Source organism: Piliocolobus tephrosceles, chromosome 6, assembly GCF_002776525.5.
Source record: "Piliocolobus tephrosceles isolate RC106 chromosome 6, ASM277652v3, whole genome shotgun sequence".
NCBI lineage: Eukaryota > Metazoa > Chordata > Mammalia > Primates > Cercopithecidae > Piliocolobus > Piliocolobus tephrosceles.
In genome coordinates, this window is record NC_045439.1 from 33,345,567 (window position 1) to 33,372,740 (window position 27,174).

Sequence of the window (27,174 nt, forward strand, 5' to 3'; positions counted from 1 at the left end):
ACACACACACACACACACACACACACACACACACACACACACACACAACCCCAGCAAAGCAGTCCTACTGATGATAATGAAATGGTATAAAGGACAAGTCGTTCGATTTACATGCTACCAGGTATCTGAGTAGAAGAGATATGCAAAGGAGAAAACAAACCAACCACAAGCCTTCTAGGCTAAAAATACTACTACATTAAAAGTTATGTTTAAGGATGAAAATTTAAACCATGAGATTAAAATATAATTTCCCAAGAAGTAATGGGAGAGACGAAAAAGTCCATCATCTGAGAATCATGGCTGGTTAGCTTTAGGAAACTGCAAAGAGGACCAAAGTAGGAACAAAAGCAAAAGCTAGAATCAATGTCAAGCAGGAGGCAATAAATAAGTCAAAAGGCAGTAAGGTCCAGAAAAATCAGGTTCAAAAAGATCGGCAGATACGACCAAAGGAAAAACTGGTAACCACATGATACGCAGTTTCCACGGAGGCATGAAAAGAGAACCCACACTTCAGGGAGCTGAGGACTGAATGTGAGAGGAATCTTATGTAATAGCTATGTGTGTCAATCCAGGCCAAACTCTGTACTCAAATATCCATTCTGACCCATTAGGTTCTGACCCACACTAGCTGTGTGACCCCTGCCTCAGTGCCTCATCCATAAAACTGGGATAATAGTAGGGGTTACCTCAAAGAGTTTGTATTTAAATTAAACAAGGCGGATGTAAAGCGATACTTGTCCTGTACATGTCACTGCCCAAGACTAGGAAAACCCATACATGCTTAAAAGCAGAGAAAAGAAGAGGTAGTTCAGAGATGGTGCTTTATCTTTTGTGTGTGAAAATATGAAAATACAGAAAAATTAAATAATTTCCTAAGATTATTAGCAGAAAGAACTCCAGAGTTCTTTCCAGTCCAGAGCTCCACCTATCCAATTACAAAGGTATTTTGTAAGGGAAAGGCAGGAAATCTGTATGTAAATTCTAAATTATAAGAAAGAAAAAGTAGAATTCTACCCTCCAATAAATTCTGAGAAATAAACAGAAGAACAAAAGTATAATGGGATCCTGTTAAAAGTCACAAGATCAGTCTACTAAAGCAAGGAAACCAAAGGCAAGTAAACACATGCAGACAAAATATATACGGTGAAAAAGGGATAAAGAAAAGGAATTAAGAAACTAGCATTTTTAAAGTGAGGGAGGCAAATGCTTCCCAGCATGGGTTTATATCACTTGCTTTTTGGCCTTCTGAGTGTTGGTAACAACCTGTCATCATCACATATACCTGTCATCTTTAATGGTCTCCATACATTACTAACAGATTATACAGACGGCCATCACTTAACACTTCCACTCACTCAAATGTTCAACAAGCAAAGTTAAACTCTGTATAATTTTAAAGTTTACAAGCATTGAAAAGGTACTGATATTACTAGTAACCAACTAAATGCAAATTAAGACATTTTCTTTACCTATAAAAACCAACACAGAGTTTTAAAAAAGAAATTCGGCACTGGTGAGGTACGAGAGATACTCTCATTCACTACCGGTGTTAAGTACAAACTGATATAAGCTTTTTGAAAATGGGATTTTGTATCCCAAGAGAGTTACACATACATAGATAATGTGCCCCAGAAATTCTACTTCTAGGATTTTACCCAAAGGAAATAATTTGAAAAACTGAAAAAGCTCTAGGCATAAAGACAGACATTACTGTTTTTTAAGATAGTGGAACACTAGAAACAAATGTGCAACATCAGGGACATTTGAGAAGTAAATGACAAGGTACTTGAGTCAAATATCTCATAGCCATAGAAATATTTTCTAAGAATTTATAATAGAAAAAATGCTCACACCAAAGTAAAAGGACACATACTGATTATACATTTTAACCATGTTAGAAAAGTATACAGAAATAAATACTAGAAAGAAACTGAGTAGATTCCAACATTTGGAAAGTTAATCTTTTTTTTTTTTTTTTTTTGGTAGAGATATGTCTCACTATGTTGCTCAGGCTGGTCTCAAACCTCTGACCTCGGCCGGGCACGGTGGCTCACGCCTGTAATCCCAGGACTTGCAAGGCCAAGACGGATGGATCACCTGAGATCAGCAGTTCTAGACCAGCCTGGCCAACATGATAAAAACCAGTCTCTACTGAAAATACAAAAACTGGTCGGGCGTGGTGGCAGGTGCCTGTAATCCCAGCTACTCGGGGGGCTGAGGCAGCAGAATGGCTTGAACGTGGGAGGCAGAACTTGCAGTGAGCCAAGATTGCACCATCACACTCCAGCCTGTGGGACAAGAGCGAGACTTTGTCTCGGGAGGAAAACAACAACAACAAAAAACTCCTGACCTCAAGCAATCCTCCTGCCTTGACCTCCCAAAGTGCCGGGATTACAGGCATGAGTCACCATGTCTGGCTGAACATTTATAATTTCTATTATTTGAAAATGACCTTAAAAGGTGCATGACTTGTGATAATGTGTAACTTTTTCTAAGGTATGAGTCTGAAACGTGCTAGTTGGCTGAAACTCAGCAGTAGGCCACTTGGCAAAAGAGCGAGCTAGGGGAGGAGAGGCTGAGAAGGGTGTGTCTGTGTCTTTCCTGTACAACCTCCCAGCGCCCCACTTTCCGAGGAATGAAGTAGTACAGTAGAGATGGTGAGGGGGTGCATGATGGCTACCCGTTTAAGCAAGGTGTGATCAGTCACCAGTGAGTTTAATACCAGCATCTGAACATGGCTTTATTGTTCTGTACTCTAACATGAAAATCTGATTTTAGTTATACCGTATTTTACAGGGACCGTTATAACCTATAGTGTTATTTGTGAATGAGGAGATTCACAAAGGTCTTAGGTAGGTATATTTCTTCAGTATACTGTCAAACAAAATGTTAAAACCACTTAGGGCCAGGCGCAGTGGCTCATACCTATAATCCCAGCACTTTGGGAGACGAAGGCGGGAAGTTCACTTGAGGCCAGGAGTTTGAGACCAGCCTGGCCAACATAGTGAAACCCCGTCTCTACTAAAAATACAAAAATTAGCTGAGTGTGGTGGCAGGCGACTGTAATTCCAGCTAATTGGGAGGCAGAGACAGCAGAATCGCTTGAAACTGGTGGTTCGAGGCTGCAGTGAGCCGAAATCGCGCCACTGCACTTCCCTCCAGCCTGGGTGATAGGGCAAAGCCCTGCCTCAACAAAAAAACAAACAAACAAAAACCCACTTAGATTGTGCTATTATATGAAAATGTTTATTTTTCAGTTATACCTTTTTTGTTTTCTGGTTTTATTGTTTGAGACAATGGCCTAAAAAGGCATTGAAATCCAAAATAATATACTCTTGATAATTAATCATAATATATATATTTTACACTACTTTTTTCATGACATATAGATTCCATGCATATAAAATACTTCCAATATTTGTTTTTTGTTTTCTTTTTTTTTTTTTGAGACGGAGTCTCGCTCTGTCGCCCAGGCTGGAGTGCAGTGGCCGGATCTCAGCTCACTGCAAGCTCCGCCTCCCGGGTTTACGCCATTCTCCTGCCTCAGCCTCCTGAGTAGCTGGGACTACAGGCGCCCGCCACCTCGCCCGGCTAGTTTTTTGTATTTTTTAGTAGAGACGGGGTTTCACCGTGTTAGCCAGGATGGTCTCGATCTCCTGACCTCGTGATCCGCCCATCTCGGCCTCCCAAGTGCTGGGATTACAGGCTTGAGCCACCGCGCCCGGCTGTTTTCTTTAATAGAGACAGGATCTTGCTATGTTGCCCAAGCTGATTGTGAACTCCTGGGCCCAAGCGATCCTCCTGCCTCAGCCTCTGAGCCTGGCATTATACATGCACCTGGCTTCCTTTTTGTATTTTTTGAATGTTCCACAGTGAAGAGGAACAAAACTGAAAACTAACTTAGCTCTACAAGACAAAACATTTTTTTCTTTCCTAGATCAGTTAAGTTACTGTGACAGGAATACCCAACCATAAGAAGAACAGGGTGGAAAGCAAAGATCTGTGTCTCATGCTCACCTTATAGCACCTGTATTTATACAGAACCACCAGGAGGATAGTCATGACAACAATGACACTGATCATGATGGCCGCATTCAGAATTGAGTGCAGGGCTCTCTGGCCCACAGTCTCGGTATCTTCTGTGAATGGGGTATAGATTCTACAATAAAACAAACACAAAAGCCCTAGGTAAGTGTTAATGGAGATCCCTAACCACATTATCACTTCTAACACAGAATTTTCTTTTTCTCGATTCAATTCATATCTTATAAGTCACTTTTCCCCAACTCACCAATCTAGCTAAGAATTTTTAACCTGAGAAAAACAGCTACACTCTAAAATAACTGCTTCAAAGCAATTCTAACATATGGAAAGGACTTACATATGAACCGGACACTAGCTCCATCTAGTGGGTGCTTTATATTGAAATAATTATAATACCTCATCAAATGTTTTTTGGCTATAGCTTATTAGGAACTTGTTATAGAACCAGATTCTGCTACAGAAACCATGTGGGCTGACAAGTGGTTGTCAGAAGAAAGGTAATATGGCTTATAATTAATGCCTCTCATCTGTAGAGTAATTGCAACTGGAGTTGTCTTAACATAATGTCACATATCCATCTTCCCCTTGCTTCTCATTCATAGAAAAACATTTTTATTCCAGGTGCCAATATTCCCAGCCAAAAAGACTTTACTTCTGACTCCCTTATATTTATGAATGGCTATGAGAACAAGTAATGGCAATGACTTTTAGGGAGATATGTTGTGTATGGAACTGCTAAGAAAGGAGTGAATTCTGCTGACATGTCCTATGTTCTTTTCTCCCCTACTCCTTCCTACTGTCAGAACGAAGGCTAGGGCTCCAGCGTGGACCCTGAAGTAACCTAGAGGTTAGAAGCTAAAGAAGAAAGAAGGAGATTGAGTCCTTGATGAATGTGAAGCCACTGTACTAATCTGGACTGCCTACCTCTGCACTACTCTACGAGGAGAAAGTATGTGCATTATTTAAACCAGTTGTTTTGATTTTCTATTAACAAAGTCAGAAACATTTCTGTAAAAAGTCAGATAGTGAAGTTTTAGCTCTGTGGACCATATGGTCTCCAGGGCAACCACTCAGCTGTGCTACTGTAGTGTGAAAGCAGCCACAGACAATGTATAAACCAAGGAGCATGGTCATGTTCCAATGAAAGTTTATTCACAAGTTTGTGAATAACTTTGCTACTACACCTTTATGGAAAGCTAGCAGGCAGATCTGGCCTGTGGCTGTAGCTTGCCAATGTTTGTTCTATAATATGTTGCCAAACCTAACCCTAACCTATACGGATAATATTCTTCAATCCCTCTAGTTCTAACCCCTGCCCTTCATCTGCTATCTTAGATGCTCTCCCAAAAGGCTAAAAGTTTGGCTTTCAGAACACCATGTAGTTTTTCAGACACTTCACAACTTCAAATTCTAAAACTCAATTACAACTCTTCTTTGGGCCCCATGAGAGTCCTAGAGATGGAACTAGATGACATTTGAATCAAGCATTTTTCTTGGAGACCAAGGGCTGACAGCAGCAGCACCAGGGAATTCACATGATAGCTCCCCAAGAGTCTAGAGAGTGCTGGCTTGAATTAGTTATTCATCCTTCCAATTAACGATTTGTTTGGCCATTTATTATATACCTCACCCTGGAGACACAGTACCCTCACAGGCCTTGCAATAAAGAAGGAAATCAGGCATTAAATAAATAATGTAAATAAATATATATTTGCAAATTGTGACAAGTGAGAGAGAACAAGTTGCTATGAGAAAAGACACCAAGAAGGACCCAATCATGTTAGGAGAAACAGGAATGTTATCTTTGAGGATTTAACATTTAAGTCAATGTTAGATGTGAGTTCTAAATTTCAAAGAATATGTATGTTCAATTATTTGCCTTCTACTTTTAAACTTAACTTCCTTGTAAAGCAACCTTTTTTGATTACCTACTCCACCCTCATTCTGATCACCTGCTCCATCCTCATTCCAATTACCTGCTACCTGCCCTGCCCTGACTCCTGCCAAAGCACTCACCCCATCATTCTCTTTAAATTAGCCAACCGGAATTAGTTTAGCCTATGCGGTCTAACTCTAGCCAATAGGGGAACGACATAGCAGCAGGGACCATGTGTGTCAGGGTAAGAACCCCTTACCCTCCCTTGTCCAAATGTGCGCTTGCCATTGCTCCATCTGTAAGGGCGCACCCTTCTATACAGAAGTAACTTGCCTTGCTGAGAATTAAAAGGAAAATTTTATATTCGAGTGCTATTTCTTTTGCGGCATTGAAACTTTATATATAACACCAAGAGGGGAGGGATGACAGGAATTTAACCCACCAAACTCAGAAAAGGAAAGAATACTCTAGGCAGAAAAGTAATGGGCGCCCAATGAGCCTGAGGTGGAAAAGAATTTGTGTGTTCAATTCAGCATAACTTCAGTCCTATCCAGTAATACCATACAGGAAACATACTTCTGCAGTGTTCCTTTTCTCCACTTAAAACATCAAGTAATAACCCCTTGCTCTCTCAACTGCTCCTGACCATCACAGAGGATGGACTCTCTAGCTAAGTCATGCCCCTCCAATGCAGAGGCCTTCAAGATGATGATGATATGCTGTAAAGAAAAGCCACACTGGCTTTGAGAATAATAAAACAAAACTCATACATACAGCTGCCCATCCTTCCGGGTATAAAAGCTGACTGACTTGATGGTAGCCACGACCACCACCATGCAGAGAGTCACGGGGACAAAGAGCATGATCACATGTTTGGCGCCATATTTCAATGTCAGCTCCTCATCTTCTTCCTCATCTTGCTCCACCACCTGCCGAGAGTTACCCTGGGGTCGTCCATTAGATAATGGCTCAGGGTGGCCAAGGCTCCGCCTGTCGTTGTGCTCCTGCCGTTCTCTATTGTCATTCTATAAGCACAAGAAAAACGTTTTCAGTAAATCAGATTCTCAGCAGAATCAAGGTAACGGTTAGACCTGGGATTAACAACAGACCTTTCACTACATGAGTTCTAAAAACCGGAAGCAAGAAAAAACTATTTACAGGAAGTATGCAGTTTAAAAGTCTAGATTATCTATCACTGTTCACTGAAGGCACTCAGGTCCTCTCTTTTACCTGGGTCTTGGCTTGCTCCATTCTCTCTGTTCATCCCAACAAAATACAATTGTACTTATCTTTTGAGATGTAGCTTAAAGACTGACACCTGCATTAAACCTTGTTTATTGGCTGCAGCTCCGAGCACCTTTTTCAAATTCAGCTTTCTGTGATTTCAGACCACTTACGCAAGGAACTATCTTACCTTAATTAATACGACTTTAAAATCCTTGTGTCAGAGGCGTTTGGACCAGAGCAATTCTATCTTGAATGGGGGCTGGGTAAAATAAAGTCGAGACCTACTGGACTGCATTCACAGGAGGTTAGGTACTCTTAGTTACGGGATGAGATTGGAAGTCAGCACAAGATACAGCCCATAAAGACCCTGCTGATAAAACAGGTTGCAATAAAGAAGCTGGCCAAAACCCACCAAAACCAAGATGGCGAGGAGAGTGACCTCTGTTTATCCTCACTGCTCACTATACGCTAATTATAATACATTAGCATGCTAAAAGACACTCCCTGCCAGCATCATGACAGTTTACAGATGCCATGGCAAAGTCCAGAAGTTACCTTGTATGGTCTAAAAAGGGGAGGGATCCTTAGTTCCGGGAATTGTCCACCTCTTTCCCAGAAAACTCATGAGTAATCCATCCCTTGTTTAGCATATAATCAAGAAGTAACAGGCTGGGCGCCTGAAATCCCAGCACTTTGGGAGGCCAAGGTGGGCGGATCACTTGAGGTCAGGAGTTTGACACCAGCCTGGCCAACATGGTGAAACCCCGTCTCTACTAAAAATATAAAAATTAGTCGGGCATGGTGGCACATGCCTGTAATCTCGGCTACTCATGAGGCTAAGGTAGGAGAATCACCTGAACCTGGGAGGTGGAGGCTGCAGTTAGCAGAGATTGTGCCACTACATTCCAGCCTGGGTGACAAAGCAAGGCTCAAAAAAAAAAAAAAAAAAATGTGGTAAGGTCGAAGAAGTGACATAATCAGATGTTTCATTTTTAGCAAACTTGGTTGAGTGGCAATGAATGAGATTTCTAGCATAAGGAACTAGCATTGGTAGAGATATGGAACACAGTAAGATAAGCAGACTGGAATTTCCGACAGAAGTACTTTAGTTAGAGATATAACCAGGCAGTCAAGTCCAATGGCAGTTACCAACAGGACTTTCAAGCTCAGAAGGGTCAGAGGAAGTCAATGGTCTCTATAGCCTCAGAAATGGATGAAATCTCAGGCCTCAGAAATGGATGAAATAGCTGTGGAGGGAAAAATACAGTAAAAAGATGACCAAGGAGAGAAGTGTAAATAACCCCTAAGCTTAACCAGCAGGTGATGGGAGAAAACCAGAAAATGAGATTAAGAGAATAGAGGAGAGGGAAGAAAACTCAGGAATCAATATAACACAGAAGCCAAAAGTGGAGCACAAATCAAAGAGGTGTCATCAACAGTCTGGCAGGATGAGAGCTAAAAAGACCCTGAACTGGCAATGGGAAGTTCATCAAGGGTTTTACAAAAGTAAAACAGTGAAGAGGGAAGTCGGGTTGAGATGAGACAGGATAACTCCCTTGACCCCCTCATGGCTCAGAGTGTGGCTCGTTTACTTGGCCACCACACACTCAAACCCCTTGCAAGAGGAAGTGTGCAAGCGAGTGAGTGAGTGTGGGAACCAGAGCAAACGAATGCAGGAACCAGCCGGTTGCTCCTCTTTGGCAGGAGCAGGCTCTGTGCAGGCCCGCAGCAGCATCCAAGTGTGTTACAATCAATGCTCCTTCAACTCTGCCATTCAGGGATGGCCAAGTGCCAGCCAACTCAGTGGAGGGTCAGGGTGGCAGCCCCTGCTCTCTCCTCTTGGCACCCAGGTTCTCTTCCAGTGTCCAGGAATAATCAGGTCACACGAACAGATCGAAGGGTAGTGTGTGCAGAAGATTTTATTGCGCAATGGAAGTGGTTCTCAGTAGGATGGAGAGTTGAAAAGGGGATGGTATGGGAAGAAGGTGATCTTTCCCTGAAGCCAGGCCATCTCCGGTTGGGCCTATGCTCCAAAGCTGCACAACCTGAAGTTAGCCACGCCCATCCATAGTCTCTAACGCTCAGCTGTTTTTCTGCTCACTGCTCAGCCACTTATATCACCAACGCTCAGTTGCTTGTATTTCTGACAATCAGCCACTTGTATTTCCAACACTCAGCCATTTATATCCCTGACGTCAGCTGCTTGTATTGTTCTGCCAGCTGCTGAAATCTTTTTTTTTTTTTTTTTAAGACAGAGTCTCGCTCTGTTGCCCAGGCTGGAGTGCACTGGCACAATCTGGGCTCACTATAACCTCCGCCGCCTGAGTTCAAGCAATTCTCCTGCCTCATCCTCCCAAGTAGCTGGGATTATGGTGCCCAGCACCATGCCCAACTAATTTTTGTATTTTTAGTAGAAATAGGGTTTTGCCATGTTGGCCAGGCTGGTTTTGAACTCCTGACCTCAGCTGATCCACCTGCCTCAGTCTCCCAAAGTGCTGGGATTATAGGAGTGAGCCACTGTGCCTAGCCCAGCTGAAATATTTTTATGGGCACAGGATAGGGGCATGGCAGGCCAAAGAGGCAACATTTGGGTGGGGAAAAATGGGGTCAGCTGTTTTCACTTAGGGCTGCAGTTCCAGGTTTAAGGGTGGAATTTAGCCGGGAGCCCAGCCTTTCTGTATCAATGTCATAAATCACAATGGGCTGGAAAATGATTGAGAATTGAGAAGGTAAAGGCAATCATCCTTCGAAGAAAAAAAAAAAAAAAAAAAAAAAAAAAAAGGTGGAAGAGACTTGCAATAGAGACGGATTTAACTTGAAAAAGTTATTTTATCCAACCCCAATGGAAAGGAAGACAAAACCAGAAAAGGTTATCTTAGAGCTCGTAGAAACTTGAGCATACCTATCATGTCAAAGCGTAGACTGAAAACTAGAGGAAGAGACAAAGTGGGGATTAAAACTAATGGAATAGGGTAAGGGATAAAGGAGGGTGCTATAGTTGGAATGTTCCCCCAGAAAGTTCATGTACTGGAAACTTGGTTGCTATTGTCGTGGTATCAAGAGGTGAGGCCTCTAGGAGGTGACTGGGTCATGAGGAGTCTGCCTTCATGAATGGATTACAGATTCAGTATTCTTTATCTGAAATGTTTGGGACCAGAAGTGTTTCAGATTTTGCATTTTTGAATATTTCCATTATACTTACAGGTTGAACATACCAAATCTAAAAATCCAAAATCTAAAACGCTCCAATAAGCATTGCCTTTGAGCATCACACTGGTACTCAGAAAGGTTTGGATTTGGGAGCACTTTGAATTTCAGACTTTCAAATCAGGGATACTGAACCTGTAATGTCGCTATCGCAGGAGTAGGTTAGTTATCATGGGAGTGACTTTGTTACAAAAACAAGCTCTCTCTTGCCCTGCTGCCTATCCACCAAGGGATAATCCTCCTCAGGTGCTGGTACCATATACTCTTGGACTTTCCAGCCTCAAGAACCATGAGTTGAATAAATTTCTTTTCTTTATAAATCACCCAGTCTCAAAAAGATTAAAAAATAAATAAAAAATAAAAAAACAAAAAAGAAAACAAACAAACAATAAATAAATAAATTCGCTGGGCGCGGTGGCTCAAGCCTGTAATCCCAGCACTTTGGGAGGCCAAGATGGGCGGATCACGAGGTCAGGAGATCGAGACCATCCTGGCTAACACGGTGAAACCCTGTCTCTACTAAAAAATACAAAAAAACTAGCCGGGCGAGGTGGCGGGAGCCTGTAGTCGCAGCTACTCGGGAGGCTGAGGCAGGAGAATGGTGTAAACCGGGGAGGTGGAGCTTGCAGTGAGCTGAGATCCAGCCGCTGCACTCCAGCCTGGGTGACAGAGCGAGACTCCGTCTCAAAATCAATCAATCAATCAATCAATCAATCAATCACCCAGTCTGCAGTATTCTGTTATAGCAATACAAAATGAACTAAGACAGAGGGGAACAAAAAAAAGACAGAGGTTGGCGTTATAAAGGTATGGTGCCCTCTCCTTCAGTCTGGAAGTCAGGATTTCTCTTCAAACAATTATGAAGACCCAATCCCTATGAGAAATGGAAAGGAAACTATTCTAAAGCATAAAAGGTAGAAATATCTATACCATACATCAAGAAAGATTATTTTTGCTGAACACAAGTCACCAGAGCGGCTAAAGCCCAGTAGAATGGAAATGGTTATACGGAAGGTGAGGCCAAAGGGACCAGAACATAGTGTGATAGACAGCAAGAAGCAGGAGAATTGAGAATTCATACTTCTATTCTTCCAGAGAAGGAGGTGACTAAGTCATCTGCCAAGAAAGTTATACCTGCAATTGATGTTCAGCAGTACAAGTCTGAACAACTTGATTGGCTGATTAATGTTCACAATAAACATACAAGTAATAATAGCTATCTCTATATAGTATTTGATATTTATAAGGCACTGTCACATTATCTCATTTATTCTTTTTGTCTGGAGAAGTTTTGGTAAATGAACACAAAAGCAACTGATCCAAAATCTCACAACCAGAAAACAGCAGAGGTAGGAATCAAACTAAAGTCTCTTGCCTCAAAACTTGTTTTCTTTCTATGGCACCACAGCCATCATTTTAGGTCATATGAACAGTTTAATTAGCTAAGTCTAGCATGAAAGGGGCAATCATATGCTCATTCACAGTCCCCAACCAGATGATCTGGTTTATAATGACCATTAGCCAACTCAACCCTGTCCTGCCCTGCCCTGCCCAAGGCTGATAATGAGATGGATACTAGAATACTGTTTAACTTAACAGTAACATACACATTCACAAACCCTTCCTCTTTGTAGTATGTTAGATACTTCTTTTATTATTATTTATTATTATTATTATTTTGGAGACAGAGTCTCATTCAGTCGCCTAGGAGTGGCACAATCTTGGCTCACTGAAACCTCTGCCTCCCAGGTTCAAGCGATTCTCGTGCCTCAGCCTCCCGAAGTGCTGGGATTACAGGTGTGCGCCAAAACACCTGGCTAATTTTTGTATTTTTAGTAGAGATGGAGTTTCACCATGTTGGCCAGGCTCGAACTCCTGGCCTCAAGTGATTCACCCACCTCTACCTCCTGAAGTGCTGGGATCACAGGCGTGAGCCACTGTGCCCAGCCATGGATGCTATTTTTTTTTTCTGAGACAGAGTCTTGCTCTGTCACCCAGGCTAGAGTGCAGTGGCACAATCTCGGTTCACTACAACCTCTGCCTCCCAGGTTCAAGCAATTCTCCTGCCTCAGCCTCCCGAGTAGCTGGGATTACAGCATCTGCCACTGCACTGGCTAATTTTTGTACTTTAGTAGAGACAGGGTTTCACCATGTTGGCCAGGCTTCAAACTCCTGACCTCATGATCCACCCACCTTGGCCTCACAAAATGCTGGGATTACAGGCATGAGCCTGTGTGCCTGGTCAGATACCACCTTTTTTTTTTTTTTAAATGGAGTTTTGCTCTTGTTGCCCATACTGGAGTGCAATGGCGCGATCTCGGCTCACCACAACCTCTGCTTCCTGGGTTCAAGCAATTCTCCTGCCTCAGCCTCCTGAATAGCTAGGATATACAGGCATGCACCACCAAGCCCGGCTTATTTTTTGTATTTTTAGTAGAGACAGGGTCTTATCCATGTTGGTCAGGCTGGTCTTGAACTCCTGACCTCAGGTGATCCGCCCACCTCAGCCTCCCAAAGTGCTGGGATTAAAGGTGTGAGCCCAGCCCAGATACCACTTTCAAAACTGATTTTATTTTCAGGAATGGTGGCACACACCTAAAGTCAAGTGCAGCCCAGGGAATGTAGTGAGACACCATCTTTAAGGAAAAAAATATTGTTTTAATTTCTTTATTTAAAAAAAGTATAATTTGGGCTGGGTGTGGTGGCTCATGCCTGTAATCCCAGCACTCTGGGAGGCTGAGGCGGGCGGATCACCTGAGGTCAGGAATTCAAGACCAGCCTGGCCAACATGGTGAAACCTTGTCTCTATTAAAAATACAAAAATTGGCCGGGCGCAGTGGCTCAAGCCTGTAATCCCAGCACTTTGGGAGGCCGAGATGGGCGGATCACGAGGTCAGGAGATCGAGACCATCCTGGCTAACACGGTGAAACCCCGTCTCTACTAAAAAATACAAAAACTAGCAGGGCGAGGTGGCGCACGCCTGTAGTCCCAGCTACTCGGGAGGCTGAGGCAGGAGAACAGCATGAACCCGGGAGACGGAGCTTGCAGTGAGCTGAGATCCGGCCACTGCACTCCAGCCTGGGTGACAGAGCGAGACTCCGTCTCAAAAAAAAAAAAAAAAAAAAAATTAGCCAGCGTGGTGGCGGGCACCTGTAATCCCAGCTACTTGGGAGGCTAAGGCAGGCGAATCGCTTGAACCCGGGAGGCAGAGGTTGCAGTAAGCCAAGATTCGTGCCACTGCACTCCAGCCTGGGTGACAGAATGAGATTCTGTCTCAAAAAAAAAAAAAAAAAACAAAAAGAAGTACAATTTGGTGACAGAAGTGTTGGTTAGAGACAAAAATGGCAGATTCATTAGCTGTCCAGATTTAATTTATGAATGAACATATATATATGAAAATAAAAGAAGCAAGTTCCTAAAGTATTTTATAGGGTATTCCAATTAATCAGAAGACTATGGCTGAATCACTACATTTTATGGGTGAAATCATAGTGTGTGACATTTGGAATTTAAAAGTCTTTAACTTATGTTATCATATCTTGGGTTTACCCCAGTGACACTGTATTATATAGTGGTAATTAGCCCAAGTTCTGGGGTCAGACTACCAGGATTTGGATTTCTCTTCTATATAGTGTGATTTGGGGCAAGTTATTTAACCTCTTTGAACTTCAATGTCTTCATCTGTAAAATGGTGAAAAAAGTATCTCCTGATAGAGTTGTAAATTCTACTGGGATAGTACTTGAAAGACGTATCTCATGGTGTCTGGCCCATATTAAGCATTCAGTAGTTTTACCATTTATTCTACATATATACATTCCTATGGCTACTAGCAGGTGCCAAGGTATAACTGATCTCCTCTTAGGGTACAGTCCAGATGAAACTGCATATAAAATTCCAGACATTTTTAGTCTATCAACAGAAAATCGTAGGCACTATGGAATTAGAAAAATCTGTTTCCCAAATGTTGATCTCCCATCTCTGACCTCTCCCAGAACTCTATTCTAAGCTTCTCCTCTGTCTTCTCCATTTATCTCAGTCAACAGCAGTACCATTCTCCCAGTTTCTAGGAAGTCCCAAATCTACAAATTATTCTTTATTTCTTTCTCTTCCTTAGTACCTCTGTCTAGTCAGCCAGCAAATTCTGCCAGAATACCTCCAAAACACCTCCTGGACCTATCTACTTCTTTCTATGTCCACAATCTTTGTGGTTCAAACCACTATTACCTGTCATTTGGATTACTGTTAATAGGCTTCTAATTTGGTCTTTCTGCTTTTATGCTCCCCTAGTCCATTCTCCACACTATAGCCAGGATGATTTTTTTTTTAAACAAAATGAGATCATTTCATTCCTTTAAAACTCGATTACATGGCTTCTTGTCATGCTCATAACAGAATCAAAACTTTTTAGGCTCATGAAGTCTAAAATGGTTTGGTCCTTGCTCTGACCACAGACTGTTCCTCCTCTCTCCATTCCTTTTTTCAAACTGGCCTTCTGGTTCCCCGCTCAGGACTGGTTCATCTGGAATGTCCTTCTCCCACCGGACTATTCCTTGTCACTCAGTTCCCTCCTGGTAGAGAGAGAATTTCCTGACTATCAAATGTAAGGAACCCTTTCTCTATACTGATCTGCTGGTTTTAATTCTCTGAATCGTACTTGTGATCATTTGAGGTAGCTCCTGTTTGTTACTTGATTATTCATCTTTATCTCCTTAGAATATAAATTTTCTCCAAGGATAGCACAAGTTCTTGATCTTTGCTGGATCTCTAGTGTCTCCTGTACTCAATAACTATTTGTTGAGTTAGTTAATGAATGATTCCTAAAAGACTGCTTGTGAAGCCCAGCTAATTTTTTGTAGCGACAAAGCTTCACCATGTTGCCCAAGCTGGTCTTGAACTTCTGGGCTCAAGAAATCCTCCCGCCTTGGCCTCCCAAAGTGCTGGGATTACAGGCATGAGCCATCGAGTCCAGCTGTCTTGTACTTTTAGACTGGAGTTTTGCGTTTCAGAGATTTGTAATTCACTGAAAATGAAGCACCATGTAGGTGTGCCTGGGAGGGAGTTTGCTAAGAATTCTTACTAAATAAAGTTCAATCAATCAAATGTTATTGTACTTCAAAAATTCTCCAGGGAAATAAATTGTCAGCTTCCATTTAAAGACTGTATTCTGTTTAAATGTGCTATTAAAGTAAAATGTGGCATAAGAATCTACAGATAATAATTGAAAGGGAATAAAAATAGGGCTCTTCAAAAAAAGTATAATTTATTTGTTAAAAACAGGTAAAGCAAAAATTAAAAATAAAATAAATACACAGGTGAAACATTCACGTGGTTTAAAGTATTAAAAGGTATAGAGTACAAAATCTCCCTCTTAATATATACCTAGTTTCCTAATCCCCCTGCTTACTACTGTTATTGTCCTCCTATGAATCCTTTCAAAGTTTCTTTCTACATATGCAAGCAAATACAAACACACACTCTTACTCCCCCTTTTCACACAAATGGTAGTACAGTAAATGTACCATGCAGCATTTTGTTTTCTCCACTTAACTATGTATCTTAAGAGATTTTTCTACACATCAATACATAAAGAATATCCTCATTCTTCTTATTTTTGAGATAGATTCTCTGTCACTAGGCTGGAGTGCAGCGGCATAGTCACAGCTTACCATAGTCTTGACCTCCCAAGCTCAAGCAATCCTCCCACCTCGGCCTCCTGAGCAGCTGAGACTGCAGGTATGAGAAAGAGAAAGAGAGAGAGCAAGCGAGCGAGCGAGAGAGAGACAGGACATGCCAAATTGCCCTCCCTATGGATTGCACCAATTTAGAGACTCAGCAATGCAAGAGAATTGCCTACTTCACCACACTGTTGCTAACACCTTACCTTAGCAAGTGCTTAGACTTTTACCAATCTAATGGGAGAAATATGGAATCTTGGCATAATTTTAATATCTATTTCTCTTATCAGGACAGTTGAGTGCTTTTTCATCTATGTCCTTTTTCTATTTGACTTTAACTTTTTTTTTTTTGAGATGGAGTTTTGCTCTTGTTGCCCAGGCTGGAGTGCAGTGGTGCGATCTCGGCTCACTGTAACCTCGGCCTCCCAGGTTCAAGTGATTCTCCTGCCTCAGTCTCCCAAGTAGCTGGGATTAAAGGCGCGTATCACCACACCTGGTTAACCTTTTTTTTGTTTTTTGTTTTTTGTTTTTTTTTTTTAAGTAGAAACAGGGTTTCACTATGTTAGCCAGGCTGGTCGCAAACTCCTGACCTCAGGTGATCCGCCCACCCTTGGCCTCCCTAAGTGCTGGGATTACAGGCGTGAACTGCTGTGCCCGGCCTTAATTTCTAATTACTAATTATTAATTCATTTTAAAAATAAGTGTTACAGCTCTTTTAAAATTTGTCTAGTGATTTTTCTAGTTTTCACTGGGAACTATTACCCCTAAAAAAGGTAAGTGCCAGCTATGTGCCAGACACTGTGCTAGGTGCAGTGCCAGGGATACAACAGGGAACAAACAGATAAGGTTCCTGGCTCTCATGAACTGCTTTCAAGCAGAGGGAGACAGATAATAAACAGGATAATTACACAGTGGGATAGTACTATAAAAGGAATAAACAGGCTGCTCTCAGTGTCCTGCCTACGGGCTAGCCCAGCTCTACAAGGAACAGTTTTTAAAAAAAAAAAAAAAAAAAAAAAAAAAAAAGGCCAGGCGCGGTGGCTCAAGCCTGTAATCCCAGCACTTTGGGAGGCTGAGACGGGCGGATCACAAGGTCAGGAGATCGAGACCATCCTGGCTAATACAGTGAAACCCCGTCTCTATTAAAGAACACAAAAAACTAGCCGGGCGACGAGGCGGGCACCTGTAGTCCCAGCTACTTGGGAGGCGGAGGCAGGGGAATGGCGTAAACCTGGGAGGCGGAGCTTGCAGTGAGCTAAGATCCGGCCACCGCACTCCAGCCTGGGCGACAGAGCCAGACTCCGTCTCAAAAAAAAAAAAAAAGGAATAAACAAGGTGATGTGATAAAGAACACCTGGTATGGGACTACTTTTAAATAATATGGCCAGAAAATACCTGAGGAAGTACCACAACATGACCTGAAACCTGAAGGATGAAAAGATGTACAAGGCCCGCTATACAGTAAAGGAAGTAACTCAGCACATCAAGGTTGTCCAAACTCTGCACAGGCCAAAAAAGGATTTTTTCCCTGCCCAGCTCCTGGAAGACAACCTCTAAACCCTTAGAATATCCGGCCTGTTAAGACTTCCTGGGTGGGTGCAGTGGCTCATCCCTGTGATTCCAGCATTTTGGAAGGCTGAGGTGGGTGGACCACTTGAGGTCAGGAGTTTAAGACCAGCCTGACCAACACAGTGAAACCCCAGCTCTACTAAAAATACAAAAATTAGCCGGGTGTGGTGGTGCATGCCTTAATTCCAGCTACTGGTGAGACTGAGGCATGAGAATCGCTTGAACCTGGGAGGCAAAGTTTGCTGTGGGCTCAGATCACACTACTGCACTCTAGCCTGGTGACAGAGTGAGATTCCATCTTAAAAAAAAAAAAAATTAATTAAAAAGAAAAACAATTTCCCTTGTTTACATGAGGCACTGGGTCATGCCAACAAGTTTCTGCTAACAATGTGATCTATGGTGAGGGCCTTGAGTCACACAGTCTCAGCTTGGCCTCTGAAGAAGCCAGAGAACTGAGGTCAGCCACGTGTGACCCGGACACCACGGCTCAGCGAGCTTCCCAGGTTGCCAATATTCCACGTGTGTTGTCATACACTGTTGCTGGAAAAATTAAGCACTGTGTGCACAACTCCACTGGGAGAGGACTATTGACAGCTTCTGCCTGGTGGTGTCTCCTAGACCCTGACCTATGTGTCTTTTTCTGTTGCTAAAGTTAATCTGTATCATTTCAGAGTATTAAACTATAATTTGAGTATAAAACCTTTTCTGAGTTGAGTCTTTCTAGCAAATTACTGAACCTGGGGGTAGTCTTACAGATCCCCAAATATCCGATACAATGAAACTTACAAAATATTGCTAAGAGAAATTAAAGAACAAAAACAAAAATAGACAAATGGATCTACACCAAGTTTTAAAACTTCTACACACCACAGGAAGCAGTCATCAGAGTGAAAAGGCAACCTACAGAACTGGAGAAAATATCTGCAAATCAGGCTGGGTGTGGTGGCTCAGGTCTACAATCCCAGCACTTTGGGAGGCTAAGGCAGGTGGATTGCTTGAGCCTGGGAGTTCAAGGCCAGTCTGGGCAACATGGTGAAACTCCGTCTCTACAAAAAATACAAAAATTAGTTGTGTGTGGTGGTGTGTGCCTGTAGTCCCAGCTACTCAGGAGGCTGAGGTGGGAGTATCGCTTGAGCCTGGGAGGCGGAAGTTGCAGTGAGCCCAGATTGCATCACTTTACTCCAGCCTGGGTGACAGAGTAAAACCTTGTATCAAAAAAAAAAAAAAAAAAATTGCAAATCATGTATCTGGTAAGAGATTAATATCGAGAATACATTAAAAAGTCCTACAATAGCATGAACCTGGGAGGCAGAGCTTGCAGTGAGCCAAGATCACGCCACTGCATTCCAGCATGGGTGACAGAGCAAGACTCCTCAGAAAAAAAAAAAAAAAAAAAGTCCTATAATTAAACAACTGGAAAAAAACAAATAATCAGATTTTTTAAATGGGCAAAGGACTTGAATAGATATTTCTTCAAAGAAGATATATAAATAGTCAAGAAGCACATGAAAAGAAGCTCTACATCTGTGTAATATGGGAAAAAAAAAAAGATGTTCAACATCACTAATCATTAGGAAAATGCAAAAAAAATACTACAACTGTTAGGATGGCCACTACCAAAAAAACAGAAAGTAACAAGTGGTGGTAAAGTTGCAAAGAAATTGGGACCACCATGCACTGCTGGTGGGAATGTAAAATGGTATAGCCACCATGGAAAACAATATGGAGATTCCTCAAAAAATTAAAAACTATCATATGACCCAGCAATCCCATGTATATATACATACCATATATAAAATTTAAAATATATATATATAAAATTTTAAAAAAATTTTAAAGACTGACAGTATCAAGTACTGACAGGATGTGGAGTATACATAAAAAAGAATTGAATTACAAACAAGACCTCAAACAGGTATGTGCATAGCCACTTTCACCACAGCATTATTCAGTATAGCCAAGAAGTGGAAGTAACCCAAATGTCTACTCATAGATATGTGGTATATACATAACACTGAATATTATTCAGCCCTTAAAAAGGAAATCTTGTCACATGCCACAATATAGATAAACCTTGAGGACCTTATGCTAAGCAAAATAAGCAAGTCACAAAAAGAGAAATAATGTATGATTCCACTTATATGAACTATCTACCCAGCTGGGCATGATAGCTCACACCCATAATCTCAGTATTTTGGGAGGCCGAAGTGGGAGGATTACTTGAGCCCAGGAGTTTGAGATCAGCCTGGCCAATATAGTGAGAACTCGTCTCTACAAAAAAATTAAAAAATTAGTGATACATGACGGTGTGTACCTGTAGTTCCAGTTACTCAGGAGGCTGAGAGAGGAAGACCGCTTGAGCCCAGGAGGTGAAGGCTACCATGAGCCAAGATCATGCCACTGTACTCTAGCCTGGGTGACAGAGTGAGATCTTGTCTTTTTAAAAAAAAAAAAAAAAAAAAAAAAAAAAACTCAAGTAGTCAATGTTATAGAAAAAGAAAGTATACTGCCACGGGCTGAGAGAAATGGAAAATGGGGAGTTGTTCAATGGGTATAAAGTTGTTCAATGACTATAGTTTCAGTTTTTCAAATTCAAAAGCCTCCCCATGAGAACAGCCTTTGACCCATGACTGATGGAACAGATTGACACACATATGGACAACTGATTCAAAGGCATTTTAGTGGAGAAAATACTTTTTTTAAAACAAACAGTGCTGAAACAACTGAATATCCATATGCAGAAAAATGAACTTTGATCCATACCTTGGAGCATGTATATAATCAACTTGAAAAGGATCACGGACCTAATGTAAAACATGAAACTATAAAGCTTCCAGAAGAAAATGTAGGAAAAAACTCCTGAGAACTTGAGGTAGGCCAAAGTTTCTTAAGACGTGACACCAAAAACGCAATCAATGAAATACAAACTGAATTAGCTGGGTGCAGTGGCACACATCTGTAGTCCCAGCTATTTGGAAGAATGAGGCAGAAGAATTCTTTGAGCTCAGGAGTTTGAGGCTGCAGTGAGCTATAATCACACCACCAAACTCAAGCCTGGGTGATAGTACAAGACCCTGTCTCTTTAAAAAAAAAAAAAACAAAAAACTGCCCTTCAAAAACCACTGTTAATAAATAAAAAGAAAAGCCACAGTCTGGGAGAAAACATTTGCAAATTATATATATTACAGAGGACTTGTATCCAGACTATGTAAATAATTCTCAAAATCCAGTAAGAAAGCAATTTTTAAATGGGCAAGAGATTTGAACAGACAAGTCACCAAAGAAGGTATCAGGATGACAAGCACATGAAAACATACTCAACATCATTACTCAATAGAGAAATGTAAATTAAAACCAAAATGAGATATAACTATATACCTTTTATAAGAGCTAAAAAATTTTAAAGACTGACAGTATCAAGTACCGACAGAATGTGGAGGAACTGGAACTCGAACTGCTGGTAGAAATGTAAAATTATACAACCAGTTTGGAGAGTTGTTTGGTAGTACCTTAAAAAGGTTAAATATAAGGCTGGGCATAGAGGCTCATGCCTGTAATCCCAGCACTTTGGGAAGCCAAGGAGGGAGGATCACTTGAGGCCTGGAGTTCAAGACCAGCCTATGAAACATAGAGAGACTCCATCTTCTATAAAAAATATAAATAAAAACTGGCCAGGTGTGGTGGCTCACGCCTCTAATTCCAGCACTTTGGGAGGCCGAGACAGGCAGATCACTTGAGATCAGGAGTTCAAGACCAGCCTGGCCAACATGGAGAAACCCGGTCTCTACTAAAAATACAAAAATTAGCTGGGCGTGGTGGCGGGCACCTGTAATCCCAGCTACTGAGGAGGCTGGAACAGGAGAATCACCAGGAGGCCGAGGTTGCAGAGAGCCAAGACTGCGCCACTGCACTCCAGCCCGGGCAACAAGAGCGAAACTCCGTCTCAAAAATAGATAAGACTGAAAGACAGATAGATAGACAGAAAAAAAAAGTTAAATATACACCTACCATATTGGATCATATTTTACTCCTAGGTTATTTGCCCAATATAAATTAAAGCATTTGCCCATACAAAGACCTGTACATGAGTATCCATAGCAGCCACTATCTGTAATGCTTCAGAACTGAAAATCCAAATATCTACCAACAAATAAATAGATCAAAAACCATGGCATACAACTCAGCAATAAAAAGGAACCACATAACATTGACGGATTTCAAAATAATTATGCTGAAAGAAAGAAGCCATACAAGAATCTGTAAGGTTTTTGTTTTGTTTTGTTTTCAGACACTCACTCTGTTGCTTAGGTTGGAGTGCAGTGGCACGATCTCAGCTCGCTGCAACTTCTGCCTCCTGGGTTCAAGCAATCCTGTCTCAGCCTCCCGAGGAGCTGAGATTACAGGTGCACGCCACCACCCCTGGTTAATTTTTGTAGTTTTAGTAGTGAAGGGGTTTCATGTTGGCCAGGCTGGTCTTGAACTCGTGGTTTCACGTGATTGCCCATCTCGACCTCCCAAAGTGCTGGGATTACAGGTGTGAGCCACCGTGCCAGGCCCTCCACATCCTGTCAGTACTTGATACTATTTATATAAAATTACAGTAAATGGCTGGGCACAGTGACAAAACATGGTTGCCTTGGGATGGGGAGGAATCAGAGGAGAGAGAGAGATTACAACAAAGCATGAAGAAACTTCTGGAGGTAATGGACATGTTCATTATCTTAACTGTGGTGCTGGTTTCAAGATTATACATACGGGGGGGGAGGGATAGCATTAAGAGATATACCTAATGTAAATGAGGAGTTAATGAGTGCAGCACACCAACATGGCACATGTATACATATTTAACAAACCTGCACGTTGTGCACATGCACCCTAGAACTTAAAGCATAATAAAAAAGAAAAAGAGTATACATATATATCAAAACTTATCACACTGTATACTTTAAACATGTACATTTTACATCAATTATACCACAATAAAGCTGTTTTCAAAAATGTATCTTTCTTGGGCTGGGGGTGGTGGCTCATGCCTGTAATCCCAGCACTTTGGGAGGTTGAGGCGGATGGATCATCTGAGGTCAGGAGTTTGAGACCAGCCTGGCCAACATAGTAAAACCCCATCTCTCCAAAAAAAAAAAAAACAAAAACAAAAAAATTAGCCAGGTGTGGTGGCACGCACCTGAATCCCAGCTACTCAGGAGGCTGAGGCAGGAGAATAGCTTGAACCCAGGAGGCAGAGGTTGCAGTGAGCCAAGATTGTGCTACTGCACTCCAGCCTGGGCAGCAAGAGTGAAACTCTATTGCAAAAAAAAAGAAAAAAAAAAATACATCTTTCTCAAAGGAGTGCGTAGGTGCTTTGAAAAGTGTCAAATGAGAGGAAAGTGGTACTAGAATATAGAATACCGAGGGATTTCCAAAAGGAAAAATCTTGGTAGCTAAATATGAGAATGATGACTTAAGCATGGTATTATCTATTAAGCTATTTTAAAGAAAGGCCAGGTGCAGTGGCTCAAGCCTGTAATCCCAGCACTCTGGGAGGCTGAGGCGGGCAGACCACGAGGTCAGAAGATCGAGACCATCCTGGCTAACACGGTGAAACTCCATTTCTACTAAAAATACAAAAAATGAGCCGGGCATGGTGGCAGGCACCTAAGTAGTCCCAGCTACTCGGGAGGCTGAGCCAGGAGAATGGTGTGAACCCACGAGACGCAGCATGCAGTGAGTCGAGATCGTGCCACTGTACTCCAGCCTGGGCGACAGAGGGACACTCCATCTCAAAAAAAAAATAAATAAAAACCTTTTTATCATGGAAAAAATTCAAACAAACATTGTTAGAAATGTACAATAAAGGCCATGTGCAATTTATTCAACTTCAATAATTATGAACTCATGCTAATCTTGTTTCATCTACTCTCCCCCTCACCTCACTTTGCCACTCCAGTATTATTTTGAGGCAAATCTTAGATATATCATTTCCTTCATAAATATTTTAGTATGTATTTCTAAAAGATGGGAACTTGAAGCCTTTTGCATTTGTGGCTTGATAGCTCATTTCTTTCAAAATATTCTTATTTTTATTTATATTATTTAATTTTTTTTTTTGAGACGGAGTCTGGCTCTGTTGTCCAGGCTGGAGTGCAGTGGCATGATCACTGCTCGCTGCAACCCCCACTTCCCAGGCTCAAGTCATCCTCCCACCTCAGCCTCCCAAGTACCTGGGACTATAGGCACATGCCACCATGCCCAGCTAATTATTATTATTATTATTTACTTTTTTTTTTTCGTAGAGATGGGGTTTCACCATGTTGCCCAGGCTGGTCCCAAACTCCTGAGCTCAAGTGATCCATCCGCCTCAGCCTTCCAAAGTGGTAGGTTTACAAGTATGAGCCACCATGCCATAAAATATTTTCAAATGGAATCTTAGATCCACAGCAAAATTGAGCAGAAAGTACAGATACCCTCTCCAACAGGCACAGCCTCTCTCTGTCAACATCCTGCACCACTGTGGTAAACTGTTACAACAGATGAACCTACATTGACAGTCCACAGTTTACCTTAGGGTTCACTTTTGGTGTTATACAGTCTATGGGTTTGTAGAAACAGACAATGACAGGTTTCCATGATTACAGTATCATACAGAATAGTTTCACTGCCCTAAAAAAACTGTATGCTTCAGGAGGTCAAGAAGGGAGAATCGCTTGAGCCCAGGAGTTCAAGACCGGCCCCGGCAACATAGCGAGACCCCAGCTCTACCAAAAAAAGGAAAACTAACAACAAAAAATATTAGCCAGGCATGGTGGCACACACCTGTACTCCCAGCTATTCACAAAGCTGAGATGGAAGAATCACTTGAGCCCAGGACTTAAGAGACTGCAGTGAGCTATGATCACACCACTATACTCTAGCCTGGGTGATAGGAGGAGACCCTGTCTCAAAAAAAGATAATAATGACAAAATATATTTGATTCTATGTTGGACATACAAATATACCTCATTCTTAAATATGGCAATTTTCATGAGAAATGTTAATATTTATTGAACAAGTATGTGCTAGGTAGTGTACTAATTCAGGTTATCTCATTTAATTTAAATAAAACTCTAAGTTAATTGCTATAAACTTCATTTAACAGATAAAGAAGCCGGGCGCGGTGGCTCAAGCCTGTAATCCCAGCACTTTGGGAGGCCGAGACGGGCGGATCACGAGGTCAGGAGATCGAGACCATCCTGGCCAACACAGTGAAACTCCGTCTCTACTAAAAAAATACAAAAAACTAGCCGGGCGAAGTGGCGGGCGCCTGTAGTTCCAGCTACTCGGGAGGCTGAGGCAGGAGAATGGCCTAAACCCGGGAGGCGGAGTTTGCAGTGAGCTGATATCCGGCCACTGTACTCCAGCCTGGGCGACAGAGCCAGACTCCATCTCAAAAAAAAAAAAAAAGAAAAAACAGATAAAGAAACTGAAGTTTAGTGAGGCCAGATAATTTGCCAAATATCATAGTGCTAAGAAGTTCTAGAACGGAGATTCAAAGTCCAACTGTTTAGTCAAGAGACCCTACTGTTAACCACTACCTTTACACTACTAACTGGGTAAGCCATAAGCAATTAATGATAAAGATTGAGATTACTGCCACATTCTCACTGTTATAAATAAAACTTCAATAAAAATTATTGGCACTCCTCTGGTAATATTTTTATAGGATAAACCTCTAGAAGTAAAATGCTAGGTCAGATTAGATTAGGTTAGAATTAATTGCTAAATTATTTCCAAAAGGCATGTATATCTGTAGATTCAATTAACAGCTTGCCTCCAAATAAATACTAACTTAACTCCAAAGAATACAGCATACAAGAAAGCCTATTTCCCTACAACCTCAGTAGCAGTGTATCAATTTTAACTCACTGATAGGTAAGAAGTGAAGTTTTAATTTTTATCTCTATTAGTAAGGCTGATCAACTAGGCTTTTCATATATTTATTGCCATTTCTATTTCTTACTCCATAAATATTGCTTGTAACCTTTGCTATTGAGTTAGCTGTTCATGTTCCTTTTTAATTTCATAAGAATTCTATGTATATTGGGATATATCTGTCATGTATTTCAAGCCTTTGTCCTAGTTTGTTTTGGACTTTGTTCACGGCAGTTTTTGCCACACATTTTTTTCTTTTTTTGAGGCAGGGTCTCACTCTGTTGCCCAGGTTGAAGTGCAGTGGCATGATTACAGCTCACTGCAGCCTCAACCTCCTAGTCTCAAACAATTCTCCTGCCTCAGCTTCCCAAATAGCTGGAACCACAGAAGCACACTACCACACCCCACTAATTTTCACAGTTTTTTTTTGTAGAGACAAGATCGTGCTATGTTACCCAGTCTAGTCTCAAACCCCTGGTCTGAAGGGATCCTTCTGCCTCAGCCTCCCAAAGTACTAGGAATACAGACATGAGCCACCACACCTAGCTCTATAATTAAGTTTATAATTGTGTGTAGTTGAATATGAACTTAGGTAATTTTATAAAGAAAACAGTAACTTATTTTTACAACACCGCAAATCCTAATGTTTTTCAATATATACACACATATACATAGTTATAAGTGCTTACAAATATTATATTCTACCCTTTTCCCTTAATATTTCACGCACACATGTAAGCAGTTAACATGCCTACGTGGTTATAATGTATTCAATTATGTTAATATATTTATAGTGTGAATATTTACTTAAAATACATGTTTTCAATAATTAATATTTATAAGAAAATGTATTGGCAGTCACGGTAGCTCATGCCTGTAATCCCAACACTTTGAGAGGCCTAGGTGGGCAGATCACTTGAGGTCAGGAGTTCAAGACCAACCTGACCAACATGGTGAAACCCCATCTCTATCTAAAATGCTAAAATTAGCCAGGTATGGTGGCACACCCCTCTAATTCCAACTACTCGGGAGGCTAAGGCAGGAGAATCGCTTGAACCTAGGAGGTGGAGGCTGCAGTGAGCCGAGATTGTGCAACTCAACACCAGCCTGAGCAACAGAGGGAGGCTCCATTTCAAAAAAAAAAAAAAGGAAAGAAAATGTATTAATCCTTTAAGACTTAATGGGCAAAAAAAAAAGACTTAATGGATATTGTTTGAATTTCTACAATGAGAAATGTGGGGCTCTAAGCCTGCTCTGTAGGACAGAACTAGAAGAGTGGCTTAACCAAAGAACTGGCAAGTTAAGTGGAAAACTTGAAAACATTTATTAATCATAGGGAACATGTTTCCAACAACACACATAATTCCATTCAGCATCTGACCAAGCTTTGTGATTCCCTGGAGTCAGAGGTTTAACCATTCCTCTAATGCCAAAAAAAGCTGTCATTTCCACAAACAGTTGACATAACCGGTTAGAAATAATACTGAACATTTATGGAGCTGTTATGTTAGGCTTAAGCCTAAAGTTTCTTGATATGTATTAAGATTTGTGCCAGGCCGGGCGCGGTGGCTCAAGCCTGTAATCCCAGCACTTTGGGAGGCCGAGACGGGCGGATCACGAGGTCAGGAGATCGAGACCATCCTGGCTAACACGGTGAAACCCCGTCTC

The 27,174-nt window shown here is 41.6% G+C and overlaps 1 protein-coding gene and 1 non-coding gene across 7 annotated transcripts in view; one reads left to right on the top strand and one right to left on the bottom strand.

Moving 5' to 3' along the window:
• Positions 1 to 27,174, bottom strand: part of PSEN1 (presenilin 1) — an 86,500-nt gene that overhangs the window by 43,497 nt on the left and 15,829 nt on the right. For 4 of the 6 annotated variants that reach the window (XM_023183166.2, XM_023183184.3, XM_023183193.2 and 1 more), the window contains exons 4-5: positions 6,695 to 6,945; positions 4,018 to 4,159 (exon numbers count right to left, since the gene is read on the bottom strand). In XM_023183166.2, the coding sequence (XP_023038934.1) occupies positions 4,018 to 4,159; positions 6,695 to 6,945 (393 nt within the window). Of the gene's footprint in view, positions 1 to 4,017; positions 4,160 to 6,694; positions 6,946 to 8,296; positions 9,922 to 21,896; positions 21,931 to 27,174 lie in introns of those variants that run through there. The other 2 variants (XM_023183203.2, XM_023183215.2) reach the window with 2 other exon arrangements.
• LOC111521742 lies at positions 16,731 to 16,789 on the top strand. Its single transcript, XR_002725048.1, has one exon. It is a non-coding gene; the product is annotated as a U7 small nuclear RNA (small nuclear RNA).